The sequence below is a fragment of the Procambarus clarkii genome, chromosome 94, assembly GCF_040958095.1.
Source record: "Procambarus clarkii isolate CNS0578487 chromosome 94, FALCON_Pclarkii_2.0, whole genome shotgun sequence".
In the NCBI taxonomy this organism is placed as follows: Eukaryota; Metazoa; Arthropoda; class Malacostraca; order Decapoda; family Cambaridae; genus Procambarus; species Procambarus clarkii.
The window spans coordinates 11571938-11591489 of NC_091243.1; the positions used below are offsets into that span (position 1 = coordinate 11571938).

Sequence of the window (19552 nt, forward strand, 5' to 3'; positions counted from 1 at the left end):
CGCCGGCGAGAAACAATGGGCAGTGTTTCTTTCACCCTATGCCCCTGTTACCTAGCAGTAAAATAGGTACCTGGGTGTTAGTCAGCTGTCACGGGCTGCTTTCTGGGGGTGGAGGCCTGGTCGAGGGGACACTAAAGCCCCGAAATAATCTCAAGATAACCTAAAGAAGATCCCTCATCTGATACTTTTGATATCTTTTGCCTTGTGCATTCCTGTTCATATATTGAGCGATATGTTAGTGCCCTCTGATTATTCCGCACATTTGATGCCACAGCCTTCCTGGCTTGGTGCCTTCTTTGATAATTACTTACTTTACTCTATTTCCTCCAGATTAACAAGAGAACGTGATATTTACTATTCTTAAGATATCACTTTGGCTGGTAGGACCCTCTATCCTCCATAGTTCTTGCTGGTGCCAAATGCTCCTGTCAGGAATACATCCCCTCTGCAACAGGGGCTGGAAATATGAACTCAGTTCCTCAAAGTGCAGTAGTGAGGTGTTCCATTGTGCCTCCTCACATGTTGCCAACCTATCCCACAAACATTGTTAATCATGCATAATCTACATTATAACAGGTTAAAGCAACAAACTAGTCAGTCTCAATTTTATTGATACAAAGAAATATCTTGGTCATAAAAATTGGGGGTGGTGGGAGGGGAGAAAAAATTAATAAAAAAAACAAATCCCCAGGAAGGTAAGTAACCAATTTCGGCTGCCCGTCAATGTCTGAATCAAGTACTATACCTAAACTGCAGCATAACTACACCTTCACTTGTTCCTTTATAGTACTCTCTTTAAATCTGATACAAACCTCATTCACATAGTAAAAGTCCTTCAAAATTGTCTTCACAAAATTAGTTACCACTGCATTTGGCTTTAAATTATATTTAACTACTATAAAAATGTTTTGAAGGATAATGAGCATCTCTGCAAACATCATCCTCAAGCACTTAATCAAGGGGACAGTTAGTAAGGTCGAGACCTTCCTGGGCCACGGTCACTGCAAAGAAAACAAAATACCATAAATATACAATATAAAAGTTTTCATTAACTTGACAAATTTAAGTAATAATATAAACGGCTCACCATTCTTAATCCTTTTTTACAAAGTCAGACCTCCATTTGTCCTATTAGCAATGTTTTAGTGTGCAAATCCTTATACTTACAAACAAGACTTAGCTAATTTCATTACTTTGCTAAGCATCAATATTAAAAATAATCAAGAGCAGCAATTAATTTACTTGGAGGAAAATACTTTAACAGATGAAGTGGATTTCAGCAGAGGAAAGTAAGTATCCATGAATGGGAGAAAGCTTTATATACAAACATTATAATACTAACCCCTTCATAGGGCCACCAGAATCACGGTCTCCGTCACGATCACCATAGCCTCCACGACCTCTGAAACCACCTCGTCCTCCTCGGTCACCACCACGACCTCTAAATCCCCCACGGTCACCACGACCGCGGAATCCGCCTCTGAATCCACCTCCACCACCACTACCTCCATCTGAAATCATTAAAAAAAATTTCTCAGATTACTAAAATATTAATAAACCACACGTATAATTCTTCATATTTCATGTTTACCAAATATATGATCCAATTCATCCTTTTTTAGGTTAACATTTTGCTAGGCAGGGATGCAATAGATTATGAAGCAAGACTTAAGAGCAAGAACTTTCAGAAAATTTGTATAAGACTGACCATCATCACCACCTACTCCAGCAGGCTTTGGTTCATTACACCGATTACAGCTATTACGCCAGGCGAAGTTGTTATTGCCACAACTTGGTACTGGACATCTCCAATCACCTGCACGTCCTGCCATACCAATGGTTAAAATTAATAAAGGTATGATTAACTAATTAAAGAAAACTTTGAAAAAACTAGGTTTAATATATTAAATGTTTACGTAACACACCTCGACCACCGCTAGGAGGACCATCACGATCTCCGCCACGATCTCCACCGCCACGACCTGGGGGCCCACCTCTGCGATCAAAGCCTCTATCACTTCCACCGCCACGTCCCCTGCTACCTCCACCGCCACCACCACCGCGGTCTCCACTTTCACCACCAAAACCACCTCGTCCACGTTCATAACTGCTCTTTGGTCTCTCTGCCATTTGAACCTGTTAAAAATACAAGAACAATTGTTAGAAAAAACTCAGAATTTTCAGCAATATTTTCTGTCGTACTTTTATTGTAAACCAACAGATCACCACTTCAGGATAAAAAAAAAAAGTATTGAAAATCCACATTTACAGTATGGTTGTGGGTGACCTCACCCACCCACAATTTCATATCCAAACTACAGTATTTGTCAACTGGGGAATGGCCAGGGAATCAGTAGAATAAAAAAAAATAAAAACACCAAGGAGCTCCAGGAATTTCCAATGGCCTAACCACCGTAGAACAGATTGATTACTGCAAGTGGTGTCCCAGGAAATGAGGACAATGAATTTGAAAAATTCACTATGAATTTGAAGAAAAAATTTGGTAAAAACGGCAAACAAAGAAATCAAAGATTGCCACCAACATGAGAAAGGCCAAAACAAGAGTGATTTTAGTGTCTAGAGGAAAATATTTACACAAGGTTTGCACAACACGTAGGCAAAAATAGAGAACATTGTAAAATATGTGCACAGTCATTTGAAGAGCAGTAATGAAAATTTGAGTGGGAAGGTTAATAGCTCTTTAAGGTCAAATGAAGATATTATGCAAGAACAAGGAACACTGGAAAGTGAGTCCTGGAGGAGGAAGTATTAAAAATACATTTTGAAGAATTTAAATATAGATATTGGGGAATATAATAAGTTAGGCAAGGAAATTCAACAACAAAATTACAGAGCTTTTGTTACAGATGGTGGTGGTTACACAGGGAATAGAAAAGTGCAAGGAGGACAATGCACAAGTAGCCAGACAGAAAAGAACTAGAAGTGGTGGTCAAGGAAACCAGAAGAGCTCCCTAAAAAAAAAAACAAAAAAAAAACCGTTGTTCCTGTGAAAAGGAACTGGCCTCAAACCCAAAAACGAAGGTAAAAGGTTGATTGAACTCCCTAATAACTTACAGGAGAAATTGGTGGGTAAGAAAAAATGATTAATCCTTAGGGATTACACTAAATGGAACTAAATAGATGGAAGTATTCAGGAATGTTAGGAAATTACAAAGTGAAGAGGATGTGAAATTCTAGTCATAAAAAATCTTTCAAAGGAACAACCAGTTAAGGGAAAATACCTAAATGAGAGTAGGAATGAGAAGAGTGACTCCAACTGTAAATAAAATCTTGGCCTGGAGACTAGATAAGGGATAAAATTCAAGAGGTTGAAAATGAGGGAACAAAATTAAAAGGAAATGCGTGAAACACTAAAACTGTTCTAAAGTGTATTTGTGCAATATAAAGTTTTCAGAGAACCAGACAAATTTTGGAGAACAGCAGCACACTGTTTCCTGTTAAATGGAAAAAAAAAAACCACAGGGAAAAAATGTTCAAGGAGCCAAGTGGAAACAAAGCAGTTAAACCAAATGAATTTTCAAAGATTTTCAAAGTACCAACAGATCCCCTTTGACATGTATAATCAAATTCACATGGAAGGACATTTGCCCCCCCCCCTTTCACATAATTCCATCCAAATTTTTCTCAACAAAACAGCTTCATTTGTCAAACATTCTACAAACCCTTCTATCTTATCTTATTACCCTAGCCTGTAATTACCAACTCATAAATAAGATGACCAAACCACACATCAGAAAATTAAGAAATGACAACGTTTCAGTCCGTCCTGGACCATTTCTTCACTTTCTGATGTATATTTTGATCATATCTTTCAGCCACCTCATTGTGATTCATCAATAACTTGTGGATAAGACTTGTGGGATTATCTTTTTTTTAAGCAATGTAGGAAGACTTAATTCATCCACCTATCTTTCCAACTGTATCCTAACACACTAGTCAGCTGACCATCGAGTTGATACTATTCTATATGTGAGAGACCAACTTAGTGGTTTATTATAGTGCACAAAAATGTAGTTATATATAACGGTACTTTTGCTGTTAAGAAACTTTTGCGACTAAGGTGCGCATCATATTGAGTATAGCGATGTTCAACATTTAATTATGCAAGTTTATCAAATTACACTATTGTTATCAGGTTGCTGATAATAGCAACAATGCCTAGAATTAGTGACACGCTTAGTATATCCTGACTGATTTTACGTCGATTGCCTTAGTGCGCGCGCCCTTCATACCAACAAGAAATATGCGGTCTTCAATTTCATTCCCACGCCCACTCAAACAGCTTAGTGATTCACAATCATGCATGAAGATGTTATAAATAATAGAATGTTTTGACCTAAACAAACAAGACAGCATGCACTTCAGCTACATGAATATATTTGATCATTTTGATGTTCCACACATTTTATTATGTACACTTCTCAAAGGGCAGACAATGAATAATATTACCGAGAAAAACAAATATTGTGACATTGCAAGACTTCGCAGGCTTCACCATAGCCAGAGTTAGCCAGCATACAATTACTGTATTATTATTTTCTGTGATCAGGGAATGCATTTTATAATATTAGATGAGGGAAAAACATTCTTGTGCACCTGGGGGGGGGGGTTATTAGTTATAAACATGCATGCAACAGAGGGCAAGTCAAGATTTATGTAGTCAAATTTCTACCGCCTCTCTTCAATACTGTTTATTTTAAAACTTATGTAGTTAATTTCATTACATAGAAAAAGTCAACTATTTGAAGTCATGGCTGGAAAATTTAGACACCTTCCATATATATATTAAGAACTCCTATCCCCTGCAATTATGAAGTTTGCAACTAAAATTATTGGAGTTGCAACGATGAAAAATATAATACTACATGTACAGTACTTAGGTCCCTAGATAAAGTGATTTATTAAATAATGTTACATAATTGCAATTATGAAGCTTTCAGTGGTATAGTTTGCAACTAAGGCCACTGGAGATTATACACTGGCATCAGGGCATGGCATATTATTGTGACATTCTTTGTTACAGTAGCTATTCTTATTTGACTTATCACTCAGGAATATCGAACACCTTTTAAAATGTAATCTAAAATCTGCTACACATGAAGGGCTACATGGCCCAATAACAAATCTTTCTTGCACTACCACCATAAGATTGTATTTTCGCGCTAATACTCAAAAGGCATTCTCCAGACGCCAAAGATCTTGGAACAAGGAAAAAAAGCAATTGAGAAAAAATTTGCAAAGTATCTCTGAAGGGGGGGGGATATATATACCCAGCAAGGGTCATCTTTAATCTATTAAAACAAATTTACACTTGCTAATTGGAAATGAAGAGCATTATTTCATTACCTTGACAGTGCGTCCCATGAATAATTTTCCATCAAACCACTGTATGGCAGATTTAGCAGTAAAGGGATCATCAAATGTGACTGTGCACTCTCCCTTCATGCGTCCTGTAGCTTTGTCCTTGTACATCCAAATCTTAGGTCGCTGCGTTCTCTTGTCCATCTAAAAAAATAATCCTATACAATAACATATAAACATTCAATCAACTGACTTTCAAACATCATGGACACTGATATAAAACATTTCTTTCAAGCTGCTATTTTTCTAAACTGATAACCCAATTCTATTTCACTTAAGTCTTATTCAAATTTTTATACAAAACTTACTTTAATTATGCCAATAGATCCAAAATGGTCTTTAATTTCATCTTCTGTTGCAGTTGCAGGCATTCCAGAGACAAATATGGTATCCTCTTGCATAACCAAATCTGACTGAATCTCCACGGAAACGATCACCGCCGCCGCTGCCGCCACCACGGCTATCGCCATCAAACCGGCTCCCCCCGTAGCTCCCACTGCCATCTTCTGCACACCAATGGAGAGTTGAATTAACAGACTGTCAAACTTGAAATGGGGAAGGAATGTGTTCATGCTGGTCAATGGCAGTTAATGAGGGCACAATCTGAATGTTATACAATACTTTCAAGATGCTTCAAGTCTAGATTTAATTATTTTCCATTGCCCTATGTCCAGAACCTTTCATTGACAAACATGCACTATCAATTCTATTATGAAAAAATTAAATGCAGAGATTATGAAAACTTAACTGTCTGCAAGTGCAAATAAGTGACATTAATTCAACACTAGTATTAGTCTCGATATTTGTATACAAGTACTGTACTAAATTTGCACATTAATGTCAAGTTAAGTTTGCTTAACTACTAAAAAACCAAGTACCACTGCCCACCTATGAGGGTTTTCCTACTTTCAAAAGTATATCAAATTTGGATGGTATTCATGACCTAAACCCGTATACAAACACCGAATCACAACATATATGCGTACTGTATACCAAACTCTGAACGTATACCAGGTGAACAGTAGCACACAACTAAGGCTCGAGGCAGATCCCACATGTCAACTCTCATCACCCACCCACCTCAAGTCAACACCTACTATAGCACTGATTATTATTAATTCCTTTTTTGTTAGGCTTATGGCTAGTTACAGCTTTCACCCTTCCCAGCAAATTTAATCATTACACCATTTGTGATGAAGGTACCGAAGTCATACTGCAAAACTTACTCATACCCATTCCATGCATCACACAGGACACCCAATATTACCAATGAATGGCTTCATAATTGGGCAAAGGTAAGTGCTGTTCAAAGACCATATTAACTGCAATGGCACAAACTGACAAAAAAAATTTGATGGCTTCACACTTCAATGAGAGAACTTCAGCATACCGTTTTATGTTTAGCCGTCTTAAATGTACCCCAGTAATAAACCATTTACTGAATTTCTAATATACAGTATACCATTTTGTGTATACCAGAATTTATCGTAACACCGAAATGAGCTTTTGACATTTCATCCTGATGCACCTTTAAATGTACCATCATTAAAACAAAAAATTAACCCATCATTAAATAAACATTGTCTTGTTCTTGCCAACTTCACTAATACCAATTCCATTTAACTGTACCTCAGCCTTTATTACGCACACTATTACAATAGGCTCAAATGTACCACATGGTCTAAAGAGGGGTACACATTGATTACGTCCCAAATATAACAAAATGGATTGTGATAATCTAATTGTACACTTGAAGCCTAAAAACATAAATGCTTATCCTCAATCATGAGATTAATATTAATCAGTAAAATCAACATTTGATGATCAAAATATTCAGGATATACCTCTATACGATTGAGGATATGCAATTACAGACAGACCACACCATAGTCTCAACTGAACCAATATTTCATTGTTTATAGTGATCATGCAAAAAATTAAAAAATGTAACAAGGCCCACTTTGAGACCACAGTGCATTCTTTAGGCAAAGATAACACATCAACCAGCATCACAAATGATGCTAGAAAATGAGACATCTTGTGCCTAAGGTGGCCTGCATTTGCAAAACTGACGAAAAACCACAAGCACCTACAGGTGCCGTTACCTTTGTTATAACCTCTCCCTTGATCCCGCCTGTAAGAAGACACTTTTGAGATCAGCAGCTCTGTTGGCACGAAGTTGTCATTTTGTCGAGCAGTCAAACAGTTAGGCAGTCAGTGTCAGGTCAATGATATAAGAGTTGAAACCAGAATAACAAGCATTCCAATGCATACATGGTTAATGCATTCATGCAACTGTATGTCTTGTTAAACTGGAAAATGAAGAGGGCATGATCATTCATGTGTGATTTCACATGAAGACCAGACTGTCACCTGGCAGTACATTATCTTGAGCTGAAAGTCTAATAATGTCAGCTTGATTTACAGGCGAGCAGACATCAAGGGAAGGTTGTTGGGTGTCCTCAACAGGATTACGTGGGTTTCTTCCTTCTACCCTCTGCCTGGCCACACCACGGTGTTACTCATCAACTCAAAGACCACACATTTTTTCTTCTTCACCGACCTCTACTTAGTACACTCAATTTAAAATGGCGCGTTACACGAAATCAACTTCGAGTTTACACTTGCAATCGTTTTAAAATATATACCCTGCCTAAAATTTCCTTGAACATAGAAATGTTCCTCTATAGTTGTAATGACTCCATACCAAAGTCAAGTATTAACTCTGATGTATGATATTTATTACACCCATGACAAGCATCAACTTTGACATTTTTGTTTACACCAAAGCCAGAATTCAACTTTATCAAACATGTGGAGCAAATTATCAAGTTTTACAATATGTAATCTTTTATATCTTTACTATACACACTCCACAATACCATTTCTGGCCACTTTCTTCACATAATTAAAATATCTTCATTTGATATGTGTACCACTTGTGAAATAAAACATTTTATATATACCAACTCTTCATTTCTCGTCAGTTCCCATTGTTACATTGGGATACCAATAACCTGTCAGGAAAACTAAAAATATATTAAAATATCTGGAAATTGCACAAACTTCTAAAGAAAAAATGTATACCACATATGCAACCCTTTGACTTTTCTAAAGTTCCAACATCTCCTTTAGTGACCACTACAAAATTCATCTTGACCTTTATTTTAAATACACACCATACCAATTTCATATGCACTTAAGACAGTACTCCAGGTTTCATCCCCAACAAGATTTCACAGTGCAACCATCATTATGTTAACTCCTCAGTTGAACTCTGAATTCTAATAACAAAACTATTTAGACTATCAACACCCTCTAAGTGGCCTAGTGGTGGTTCAACTTACCTATGAGTGGGGGCCGACAGCTGGTTCTTGGGATGCCCGTGCATGCCACCAAAGCCTGGAGGGGCAGACTGGGGGGGAGGAGCCATGCCTAGACCACCTTGAAAAGTTCAGCAGTCTGCATTAGTACACACAGTAATGCTGGCCCACAACCACAGGGCTCAACCTTTTGAGTGACTAGCAACTTCGTCTTAACGGCCTCATTGACAGAATCCAAAACCAAACAATGAAACAGCTGCATGGATGGACAGATTGTACCATTTATATTAATATTTTTATTAGTTTTAATACAATCTTCCAAACAATGAACAAAGCAAGATTTAATGTATTGCCTGATAAGATACACATGCAACATGTGACTGGCAGCAGTTTTTTATTAAATTTAGGATACTTCATAACAAATCTCATTGCTAGCAGTACCTTTTCAAATGTTCCATGTGCCCATTTGTCTACTAATGATGATTTTTGTCAACTGAGAGGAATGAATATCATACATATACTAAGGTCCATAATGATGTCATGTCAGGTATCAGTCTAGTCAGTGCCAGATTCCTGAAAAGTATTAAAGAGGAAAAACAAGAAAAAATAAATATAAAAGACTTACTGTTAAATCCACCACCTTGGCCACCATAATTTCCATTTGATGGTGGTGGTGGTGCACCGTAGTTAGGACCCTGGGGTCCCCCATAATTTCCACCTGATGGAGGACCCCCATAGTTTCCCTGTGGTGGTGGGCCTCCATAGTTTCCTTGGGGCTGAAGGGCTGAGTAGCTAGCATTGGGCTGACTACCATAGGTACTGGCTTGTTGTCCACCATAGGTGCTGGCTGGTGGTTGACCATAGCTCCCAGATTGGTAGCTACTATTCTGTTCATACCCTTGTGACTGTCCACCATAACTGCTGTATCCTCCACTGCCTGCTGCAGGCTGAACTGGCGGCTGTGTCTGCTGCTGCATCCCATATCCACTGTATGAGCTCCCATGGCCACCTGGTAGTAGTATCTTAACCTCAGTCATTCTTTCCCCTCTTCTATGCAAATCTCATCACTTATTCACTCCTACTTCATGAGGACCACATATTTATACCTTATGCACAGTACTGAGGAATCTGAGAGACACTTGTCCCACAGCATTATTCTGATAATCATGATCTGAAACAGGAAAAGAAAATGCATGGGGTCTAAGACACATGCAAATTACTCACCCTGTGGTGGGGGAGCACCATAAGAAGGTGGTGCTGCATAAGGAGCCGGGCTCTGTGAGTAACCCTGAGGCGGTGGTGCAGAATATCCACCATACTGCGGTTGTGTGTATGAAGAAGCTGGAGGAGGAGCAGCTCCTGAAGCATTGCTATAACCTCCATAGCTGCTTGCACCACCACTACTACCGCCACCACCCCCACTCGCATATCCTCCACTATAACTATATTCTGGAAGATCAGTTGTTTCTGTCAGGGAGTTTCAGAAGGATAGTTAAAAATATCTGAAATCTACAATTGGGCTTATTAAAATCTATGGGTATAAAACTGACTAACTAGTAGAGATGTTACACAAAAATGGAATACAGTAATTTGAAAATTGTTTATTTAAATGTTAGTAAAGAATGTTTGAATGGATGAAATCTAGGTGTTGTGAAATTAAACAAGGATTGTGTGAAAAAGCCTTAAGACAGCATGAAAGTTTTTGTGAAGAATCTGGATGCGTGAAGAGGTTTTTGGGTGTAGAGATAGGGAAGAAATTATGTAAAAAGTTAGATAATATGGGAGAAGATGTAAAAGCAGTATAACAAAAATACAGGGAGTAATGCTTGTAGGGCTAGATTATATAGTGATGTGCAAATTAAAAAAAGTTGGTGGTCATTTCCAAATAATGAAGCAAGTACTTTAAGACCAAAGGTAAATTTATATATAAATTAGATAAAATATGTCTAAATCCCTTTGGGTGTAACACCTATTGTTTAGCTCAGAAAAGAAGGCAGCTAAACACAAATATTGAAAATTACATTACTTATTACAAATATTATTCCCAGCTGTAAAGTTAACATATGTAAAAGAATAAAATGTTAATGTCTAAGATAACATGGTTGAACATAAAACTACCTTGTGCAAGTTCACAAGACAAATACAACCTATAATCATAAGCAGGCTTTGTGTAAGGGAAAGTAGTGTATTTAATTTTTTGGTTTACTCTATTAAAATTTCTTATTAGATGTGCTATTTCCAAAGATACCATGGAACAATTACTAATTTTATGGTACAGCTTAAAATCAAAGAATAGTTTAAGTACCTTTGCTCTAGTAACAATCAAACCCAATTTTACTTAAAATAATTTGGTTAATATTTCCAAACACTGATTTTCGTTTTTTCCAATTTTATCTATTTACATTTTAACTTCATATTTACTATTATTATTACAGTATTGGGAAAAGTGAAATGATTCTTGATCAATATAAAAATGTAAATAGAAAAGTCAAGTCTTTCCCACTTTTAACCCTTAAACTACATAGCCTATAATATTTATGCACTCTTGTAAAAAAAAAAAAAAAAAAAGTTTGAAAAATGATCCCCTTTGACATTGTTAATTGTAATTCTGTGCTTTGTTCCACGAAACATAGAATTACACGTAAAAAGTCCATAACTATTGTTGTATCGCTGTAGTGGTCCGCAGAAGTTGCATTTTTCAGCAATAAGGCAACGTGCTGCACAGAAATAAAACTGCTCTATGAGAGTACACTAAAAAAAACAGTGAGACAGTCTCTCCTTTTTACATGATCACGTGTTGTATTGAGGTGTCAATAGCGGTACAGTACCTGCTTACAATTTGACCTTACTATTATTGATTCAAATCAACCACCTCTTATTTACATCTACCCAAACATTCAAATATATATCTAACTTGTTTTAATGACAAATCAATCCCACAACCCAGTGAACACAAGAATAAAGGTACCGGCAGAGCGCATATTGCCATGTAATGTTCTTTAGCTTTATCTTGCCCTACTTAAGCACCATTTAAATTATGCATTTTTTTCTATACTATAGGATGGACACCTTCACTAGTACATACATAGAATGATGACAACCCTAATCCTAAGATTTTGAACCCTACCATAAAAAGAAAAAAATTACTCCGGAAAGATCAATAGTATGGGGGATATAGATAAGTGGGATGATTTAGATAGTCTAAATAACTCAAAAGAAACTGGAAGATCGACTATGGTAACTACCACTTCGTAAACAGCTAATTTAGGGTGAAAATTACTGGGTAACAATACATGTGGGATAATTAAATCACTTCAAAATATAAATCGTCACCGACAAAAGTGGATCGCAACATCATTCACCGGGGCATTAGGAGGTTGTCTTGAGATGATCAGCAATTGCAATCAGGAGCCTCGAACCATCAACCCCAAGCACGGTAGGCATTCATGGCTGGCAACTCATAACTCGGGCATGGCTCACCTAGTTCCTCCATACTCCACTACAGAATGGACCATTCACTTTTTTGGCATTTGGGTAGCAGTTGGAGCCTTTGGCATCCTTCCTTACTGTGGCTAGCTCGGTGGCTCAGCTCATACGAGCGACTCCCAGTAAGGTAACAATACCCAAACAAGTTTTTAAGTGGCTTTAAATAGGTGTCGCTTAATATGGGCCAATATACCTTCTGCAGACACCTATATCCTTATAGTCTTATATCACCCCAGCCTTACAATACATACTATCTTATTCAATAAAAAAAAACACCGTTTATATTAATTCAACATCACACCACCACCACCAAGGGGAAGGTCAGACCACTCGCTAAGGGGGGGAGGGGAGGTTAACAAAGCTGGCTTTCCAATTTTTTAAAATTTAAAGTATTTAAAGCTCACATTAAGAATGTTAAGCGCAGGAGACCTCAGACACCAGCACCTCAATACTAATTCTCAGAACTTCACATATTAAGCAAAAAAATGGCAAAAGAAATTTAACATTTGGAATTAGAACTAAACATGTCAAGTTTTAAAAACAGTGTATATAGAGGACTAGCTACAGGGTGAAGCATATAGGAGCACGAGGAGCGGCTGAGGCCACAAAATGGCCACCACATCACCCCCGAGGCCGCCGCCAACCTTCTCACTCACACACAAAACATCAACCAACGCTTAACTACTTACGTGTATCGGCCATGATGGCGATCCCTGTGCGGTGGCTCACTAGATCAAATGATACTCGGGCGTGATAAAGATGCTGAGACGCCAAGAGGAGGACAAATGGCTTAAAATTCGCCTGGGAAGGTGTCCCAGGAGCGGCGCGGGGTTGTGAGGGGCGACGCCGACGCTGATTGGTGGAGCGGCGGCGGTGCTGCGCTCGACCCCCGCCCAGGGATACTCTCTATAACATTATCAATACTACTCGTCTAATCCCTTTTTATCCCTTTTTCATCCCATTTTTGGCCTACTCCAATACATATTACATCATGAATTAAAAAGAGTATATTTGTTAAGTTATTTCATAGCATAGGAAGTACAATAATATAATCAAATGATGTTCTTGACATATTGCATTGCTCCTTGTGTGAAGAATGCATATTTATACAGTATATATATGTGTGTACTTATTTTATATAAGCAAATTATATACAAACTAATTTCATTATATTCATAATTGTGGATTTACATATGCCATCTTAAAAATTCCTTTCCTTGCATGTTTTGTATATATAAATAAAAAAATAAAAATTAAGCATATGAAAGGAACTGAATTTTCAAGATACATTTTTAATTAGTATATATAAATAAAAAAATAAGAGTTCTTACATTCTTCTACAGCCACTAGTACCCATAGCGTTTCGGGCCTTAATCCTAATTTTCCCAGGATATGGCATACCAAATCGAAGCTTAGGTATACAGAGGAATGTGCTGCAACCCTATTCTATATGAAAGATCTACACTTCTATAAAGTGTAGATCAAAATCTAGCTACAAGTTCATCTAATATTCGCATCTCACAGGATGGTTGGAGCGAGACATGAACCCAGCGATAGGTGACTTAAATGGGGATTTCGATGTGGATTCAATATATAACTTATTTAAGAATATTCTAAACAAAGCACAGGAACGTAGTATACCATACAAATTGAATAGATCGTATACTAATGACCCAAAGTGGATAACAAAGAATTTGAAGAACCTTATAGGTAAAAAGAGAGCTTGGTACAAAAGGATTAAAAATGGGGAGGTCACTTTAGAACAGGAATTCGTACAACTGGTTAGAAATGTTAAAAAAGAGATAAGGAAAGCAAAAAGAAACTATGAAGTTCGCATAGCAGGGCAAGCAAAGACAAATCCTAAAGGGTTTTTTCAGTTATATCGTACTAAGACTAGGGAAAGGATAGGTCCATTAAAAACTGAGACAGGTCAAATAACAGATAGTGATGAAGAGATGAGTAGTATTTTTAATAAATTTTTTGTATCTGTATTTACTAAAGAGGAACTTAACAATATGCCTTCAGCCGAACAAGTCTATGTGGGTGGGGACGAGGACAGGTTGACGAGTTTAGCAGTTACCAGGGAGGATGTTCTTAAACAAATAGTAAAACTCAAACCAAACAAATCCCCAGGGCCGGATGAAGTGTTTGCTAGGGTGCTTAAAGAATGCAAAGAGGAGCTTTGTGACCCACTGTCAACCATATTTAATAAATCAATAGAGTCAGGCAGAGTGCCAGAGTTTTGGAAAGTTGCTAATGTGATACCAGTTTTTAAGAAAGGAGATAGATCACTTGCGTCTAACTATCGACCAATTAGCCTAACGTCTATTGTGGGAAAGTTACTCGAATCTATAATAGCAAATAAAATTCGTCTTCATCTTGAAAAACATAAATTAATAATTGAGTCGCAACATGGTTTTATAAATGGCCGTTCATGTTTAACAAATTTGTTATCTTTTTATTCTAGCATTGTTGAGGCAGTTGATAGTGGTAAGGATTGCGATGTTGTATACCTTGACTTTAGCAAAGCTTTTGATACAGTGCCACATGAAAGACTGATTAAAAAAATAGAGTCTCATGGTATTGGGGGTGCTATATTAAACTGGATTAGGGCATGGCTATACCAAAGGAAACAGAGAGTTAGTATAAATGGAATCAAGTCAGAGTGGGAAAATGTTGTAAGTGGAGTGCCTCAAGGCTCTGTCCTGGGACCTCTGTTGTTTATAATATATATAAATGATTTAGATTCAGGTTTGAGTAGCAACATTTGCAAATTTGCCGATGATACGAAAATCGGTAGGGAAATTAATTCGGAGGAGGACTCACTATCACTTCAAGTTGATCTAGATAGGGTTTTGAAATGGTCAAAGGATTGGCAGATGCAGTTTAATGCTGATAAATGTAAAGTTCTGAGGTTAGGTAATGATGATAGAGTTACAAGATACGAGCTAGATGGTGTTGTGATTGCGAAGTCGGATTGCGAAAGGGATCTGGGAGTTATGATTAGTAAGAATTTAAAACAAAAGGATCAATGCATAAATGTTCGTAATAAGGCAAATCGGACACTTGGATTTATTAATCGCAGCGTTAGTAACAAGACACCTGGTGTGGTTCTCAAGCTATATCTTGCTCTAGTTAGGCCCCATTTAGATTATGCAGTTCAGTTTTGGTCGCCATATTATAGAATGGATATAAATTCACTTGAACGTGTCCAGCGTAGGATGACTAAGTTAATTCCCCAAATTAGAAATCTTTCATATGAAGAAAGATTAACAAAGCTTAAGTTGCATTCACTGGAAAGGCGAAGAGTTAGGGGTGACATGATAGAGGTTTACAAGTGGATGAATGGACATAACCGGGGGGATATTAATAGGGTATTAAAAGTATCAACACAGGACAGAACACGAAACAATGGATATAAATTGAATAAGTTTAGATTTAGGAAAGTCTTGGGTAAATACTGGTTCAGTAACAGGGTTGTTGATTTGTGGAACCAATTGCCGCGTAACATTGTGGAGGTGGGGTCCCTCGATTGTTTCAAGCACGGGTTGGACAAGTATATGAGTGGGATTGGGTGGTTATAGAATAGGAGCTGCCTCGTATGGGCCAATAGGCCTTCTGCAGTTACCTTTGTTCTTATGTTCTTATGTTCTTATGGTTAGGCATTCATGGAATCAGGGGAGAAAATTCCTGCCTCAATACAAATAACATATTAACTCTGACTAAACCGCAACTTTCGATTTCCGCAAGTTCAAGTTTAAGTATATTTATTGAGAAAAGACAGAAATACATCTCAAAGGGATAGAGTAGCTTAGGCTATTTCTAACCCTCCTCTACTACAAGTCCCTCATGGGGCGCACAAATTCAATGGGTACAAATACACAAATTACAATACAAGAATCCCATTTAACATTCCAGGTTAATATAGTAAGCACAGCATATAAGTGTTACACTCTTGGGGCAAAATTCTTGTGGCTCCTAAGTATTCTGTCTATCATACCATTATCACTCATCTAAACAATTTGATGTGGTACACTACTTATTTCCTTATTTCTATAGTTATCAATAAGTTGACACTCTAATACATAAGTTCACTGACATCAACACCGTATTGCCAGATATATTTGTATCCTAATCTTAATTTCATGTAAATTGAATCTTTCCAAGTAGACTTTCCTCTACCATAAGTGGACCCACCACAGCCCGGACCAACCGGGCTGTGGTGGGTATGTAGCCTGCGGGCCGCTCCAAGCAACAGCCTGGTGGACCAAACTCTCACAAGTCGAGCCTGGCCTCGGGCCGGGCTTGGGGAGTAGAAGAACTCCCAGAACCCCATCAACCAGGTATCATCAACCAGGTAAGTGGAGGACGAATTTGTATTTATTATTGCATAATTCTTAAGAATTCACCTAGGTGTGCTTGCGGGGGTTGAGCTCTACTCTTTCGGCCCGCCTCTCAACTGTTACTACAATTTTTTCCAGTATCTCTTAGGCAGAGCAATACATTCTGGAAAACATACTTTATAACATTAGAACATAAGATACTCATATATGCCCTCTTCTTATACTTTATCATACATTGTTCATTACTTCCCACCTTTTGAACTGAGAGGATTAATTCATTAGCTCCCCCACCTCTCATTATTCTAATGGCAGAGGCTACATTTATCTCTGAAATTCTATCCCCAATACTCTGCAGATTCAACTCCATCCTCATTATCTCAATCACAGCATTTCTTGGGCATCCTAAGATAATTCTCATGGCTTCATTTTGTACCTTCTCCAACTTGCCCATCCTACCTTTACCAAAACAAGAAATGACAGGTGCACCATAATCAATAAGAGATCTGACAGTACTCAGTTGTATCATTCGTAGCACAGGGGGACTCCCACTCCTTTTCCACAGCATGCCAAGGCCTACAGAGGTTGTAATCTCTTCCGACATTGACCCAACAGTCTGTTCATCTCAGCTTCCAAACTTTAGGTACATTCAAACTTAGTTTTGTCTTCATTAACCACCAGTCCCATGTGGTGGCACAGATTTCCGAAATTATCCAACACCGTTTGAACCTTTGAAATATCTTTGCCCTGAAACAAGATATCATCGGCATATACGATCAAACTTGAACGACACAGACAAGTTAGCTAAAACTGTATGTGATGAGCCTGAAATTGAGTTGGATATGGGCATTCCAATCTCTGCTGTAAAAGCCGCAATATTTCAGGAAATTACGGAAGACAGAAGAGCAGTTACTGACACTCAAAGGCCAAAAAGCACGAGTATAAAGAGCTATGACATGTTTAGAACCGAGAATTATATGTACTGGCAGCATAAACCATCCACCAGTGTGACATTGTAATTTCCAGAATTAGGCTTGGATATTGATATCTATGGCAGGTGGCTGCAGATAATGAATTCCCCAATGGTGAACATTCACAACGTAAACTATGTGAACAAGAGCTGGGACATACTCTCCAAAACTATATCTGTGATTGCCCTGTTATAAGTGACTTCCGACCTAATGGTATGAGGTACTTTGAGCTCTGTAATTACTTCATACACTCAGGAATATTGGAATATATTCTTATACTGTACCCAGATTTTGCTAGTAGAGGTTAATAAATCAACCTTACATTTCATCTCTCGACTTTTAGTCAGAGGATTGATTTGTTTTTGTATTGAGGCTGCTATTTTCTCCCCTGATTCCATGTACGACTAACCATCCTGTGAGATGGGAATATTACATGAACTTACAGCTAGTTTTTTCATCTACAGTGTAATATTTCATATAGAATAGGGTAGCAACACATTGCTGTGTATACTGAAGCTTGTTAATTTAAAAAAATAAATTAAAAGAATTATTATTATTAAAAAGAATTTACACTTTTGGGGCAAAGTGTTTGAACCTCTTAAGAATTCTCTCCGTCATAACATTATCACACATTCCAAACAATTTGACGTGGTACACTATTTATTTCTTTATTTTTATTGGAATCAAGCAATTTACATATCATATGGTATAGGGTGCATAATAAATTAACTAAACTAACTCTTATACTGTACAGTGATTTAACATGCAAGCATACTGCATAATTTACATTCCTTATCTTTTTCATTGACATCAGCACTATATTGCTATCAATATTTATACCATAATCTTAAGATCATGTACAAAGTCCTTTCAAATAGACTTTCCCCTTCCATATACGTGAAGGACAAGGACGAGTTCGTGTTTATTATATATTGCATAATGCTAAAGTAGGTAATTATCAAAAGAAGGCACCATGCATAATGTTTAAGTAGGTTATTGGTGTCCACCATTAACATTCTCTTAGATTTTTTTATATACTCTTGGATCAGCTTAATTCTTGTCTTTATTTGTGTCTTATTTGACATTGTTTATACTACCATTGCCAAGAGCTTTGTCCGTAGCCCTCTTTGCTATCTCATCAGCTGCCGCATTAAACAATATTCCCACATGCGATGGGATTCACATAAATCTTACTTTACATAAATTGTTTTGTTTCTTAATGTTCTCTCTATACTTATCCACAATATGCTAATATATTGGTCTGCTGCTATTTAATGACCCCAATTCCTCTACTATCAATAAAGACACATGCATCTTTATCACTCTTTATTACTTCCTTTAAGCCCACTAATGTTCAGCCTGCATTGAAGACACATTGTGGTAAGACACTCGCCCGGCGTTTCGTGAGCATTTGGCCTGGGTTTGTATTGACCAGGCACCAATTCTTAACTGTAGCATCAATTCACCCAGCAGTGAATGGGGTACCCAGTTAAATGATTTGGCGGGTTGTATTCCGGGGAAAAATTAGGATCAAGGGCCTGCCCGAAATGCTATTCGTGCTAGTGACCTTACAAGAATGTAAGAACTGTTGTATATATAAATAAGTAAAATAAAATAAAATAAAAAAATTCATCAGCTTCCCCACCTCTCATTAATTTAATTGCTGAAGGTACATTTCTCTCAAATTCTATCCCTAATATTATAAGTTCAATTACATTCTCATTATCTTTGTTAAATCAACATTTGTTACATCAGTTTACATTTGTCTAAATGTAACAGTCTAAATTTTGAATGTACAGTACCTTAATTTCCCCATAAGATTAAAAGAACTAAATTCCCCATAAGATTAAAAGAATTAACAGATGATTGCTACTTGCATGAGATAACTTATGATATTAGGCCAATGAGAATGAGCTGCCTAAAGCTACATAGATACAGCATTTTCTACAAGCAATATAAAGTGAAACATTTGTATTTTATCAAGTTAATAATGCAGTGGAAAAAAGGGGATTCAAAAATATAAATGAAAATATGAAAGTAAAGATGCTCC

The 19552-nt window shown here is 37.3% G+C and overlaps 1 protein-coding gene across 1 annotated transcript; it reads right to left on the bottom strand.

Moving 5' to 3' along the window:
• Positions 1-594: 594 nt before the first annotated feature.
• On the bottom strand, positions 595-13076 carry LOC123747376 (RNA-binding protein cabeza). Its single transcript, XM_045729545.2, is given in 10 exon segments — positions 595-1001; positions 1343-1511; positions 1709-1825; positions 1926-2136; positions 5368-5526; positions 5691-5798; positions 5800-5888; positions 9331-9714; positions 9930-10172; positions 12881-13076. Coding segments are annotated over 10 exon segments (1527 nt in total). The 5' UTR covers positions 12894-13076; the 3' UTR covers positions 595-967.
• Between the last annotated feature and the right edge of the window lie 6476 nt (positions 13077-19552).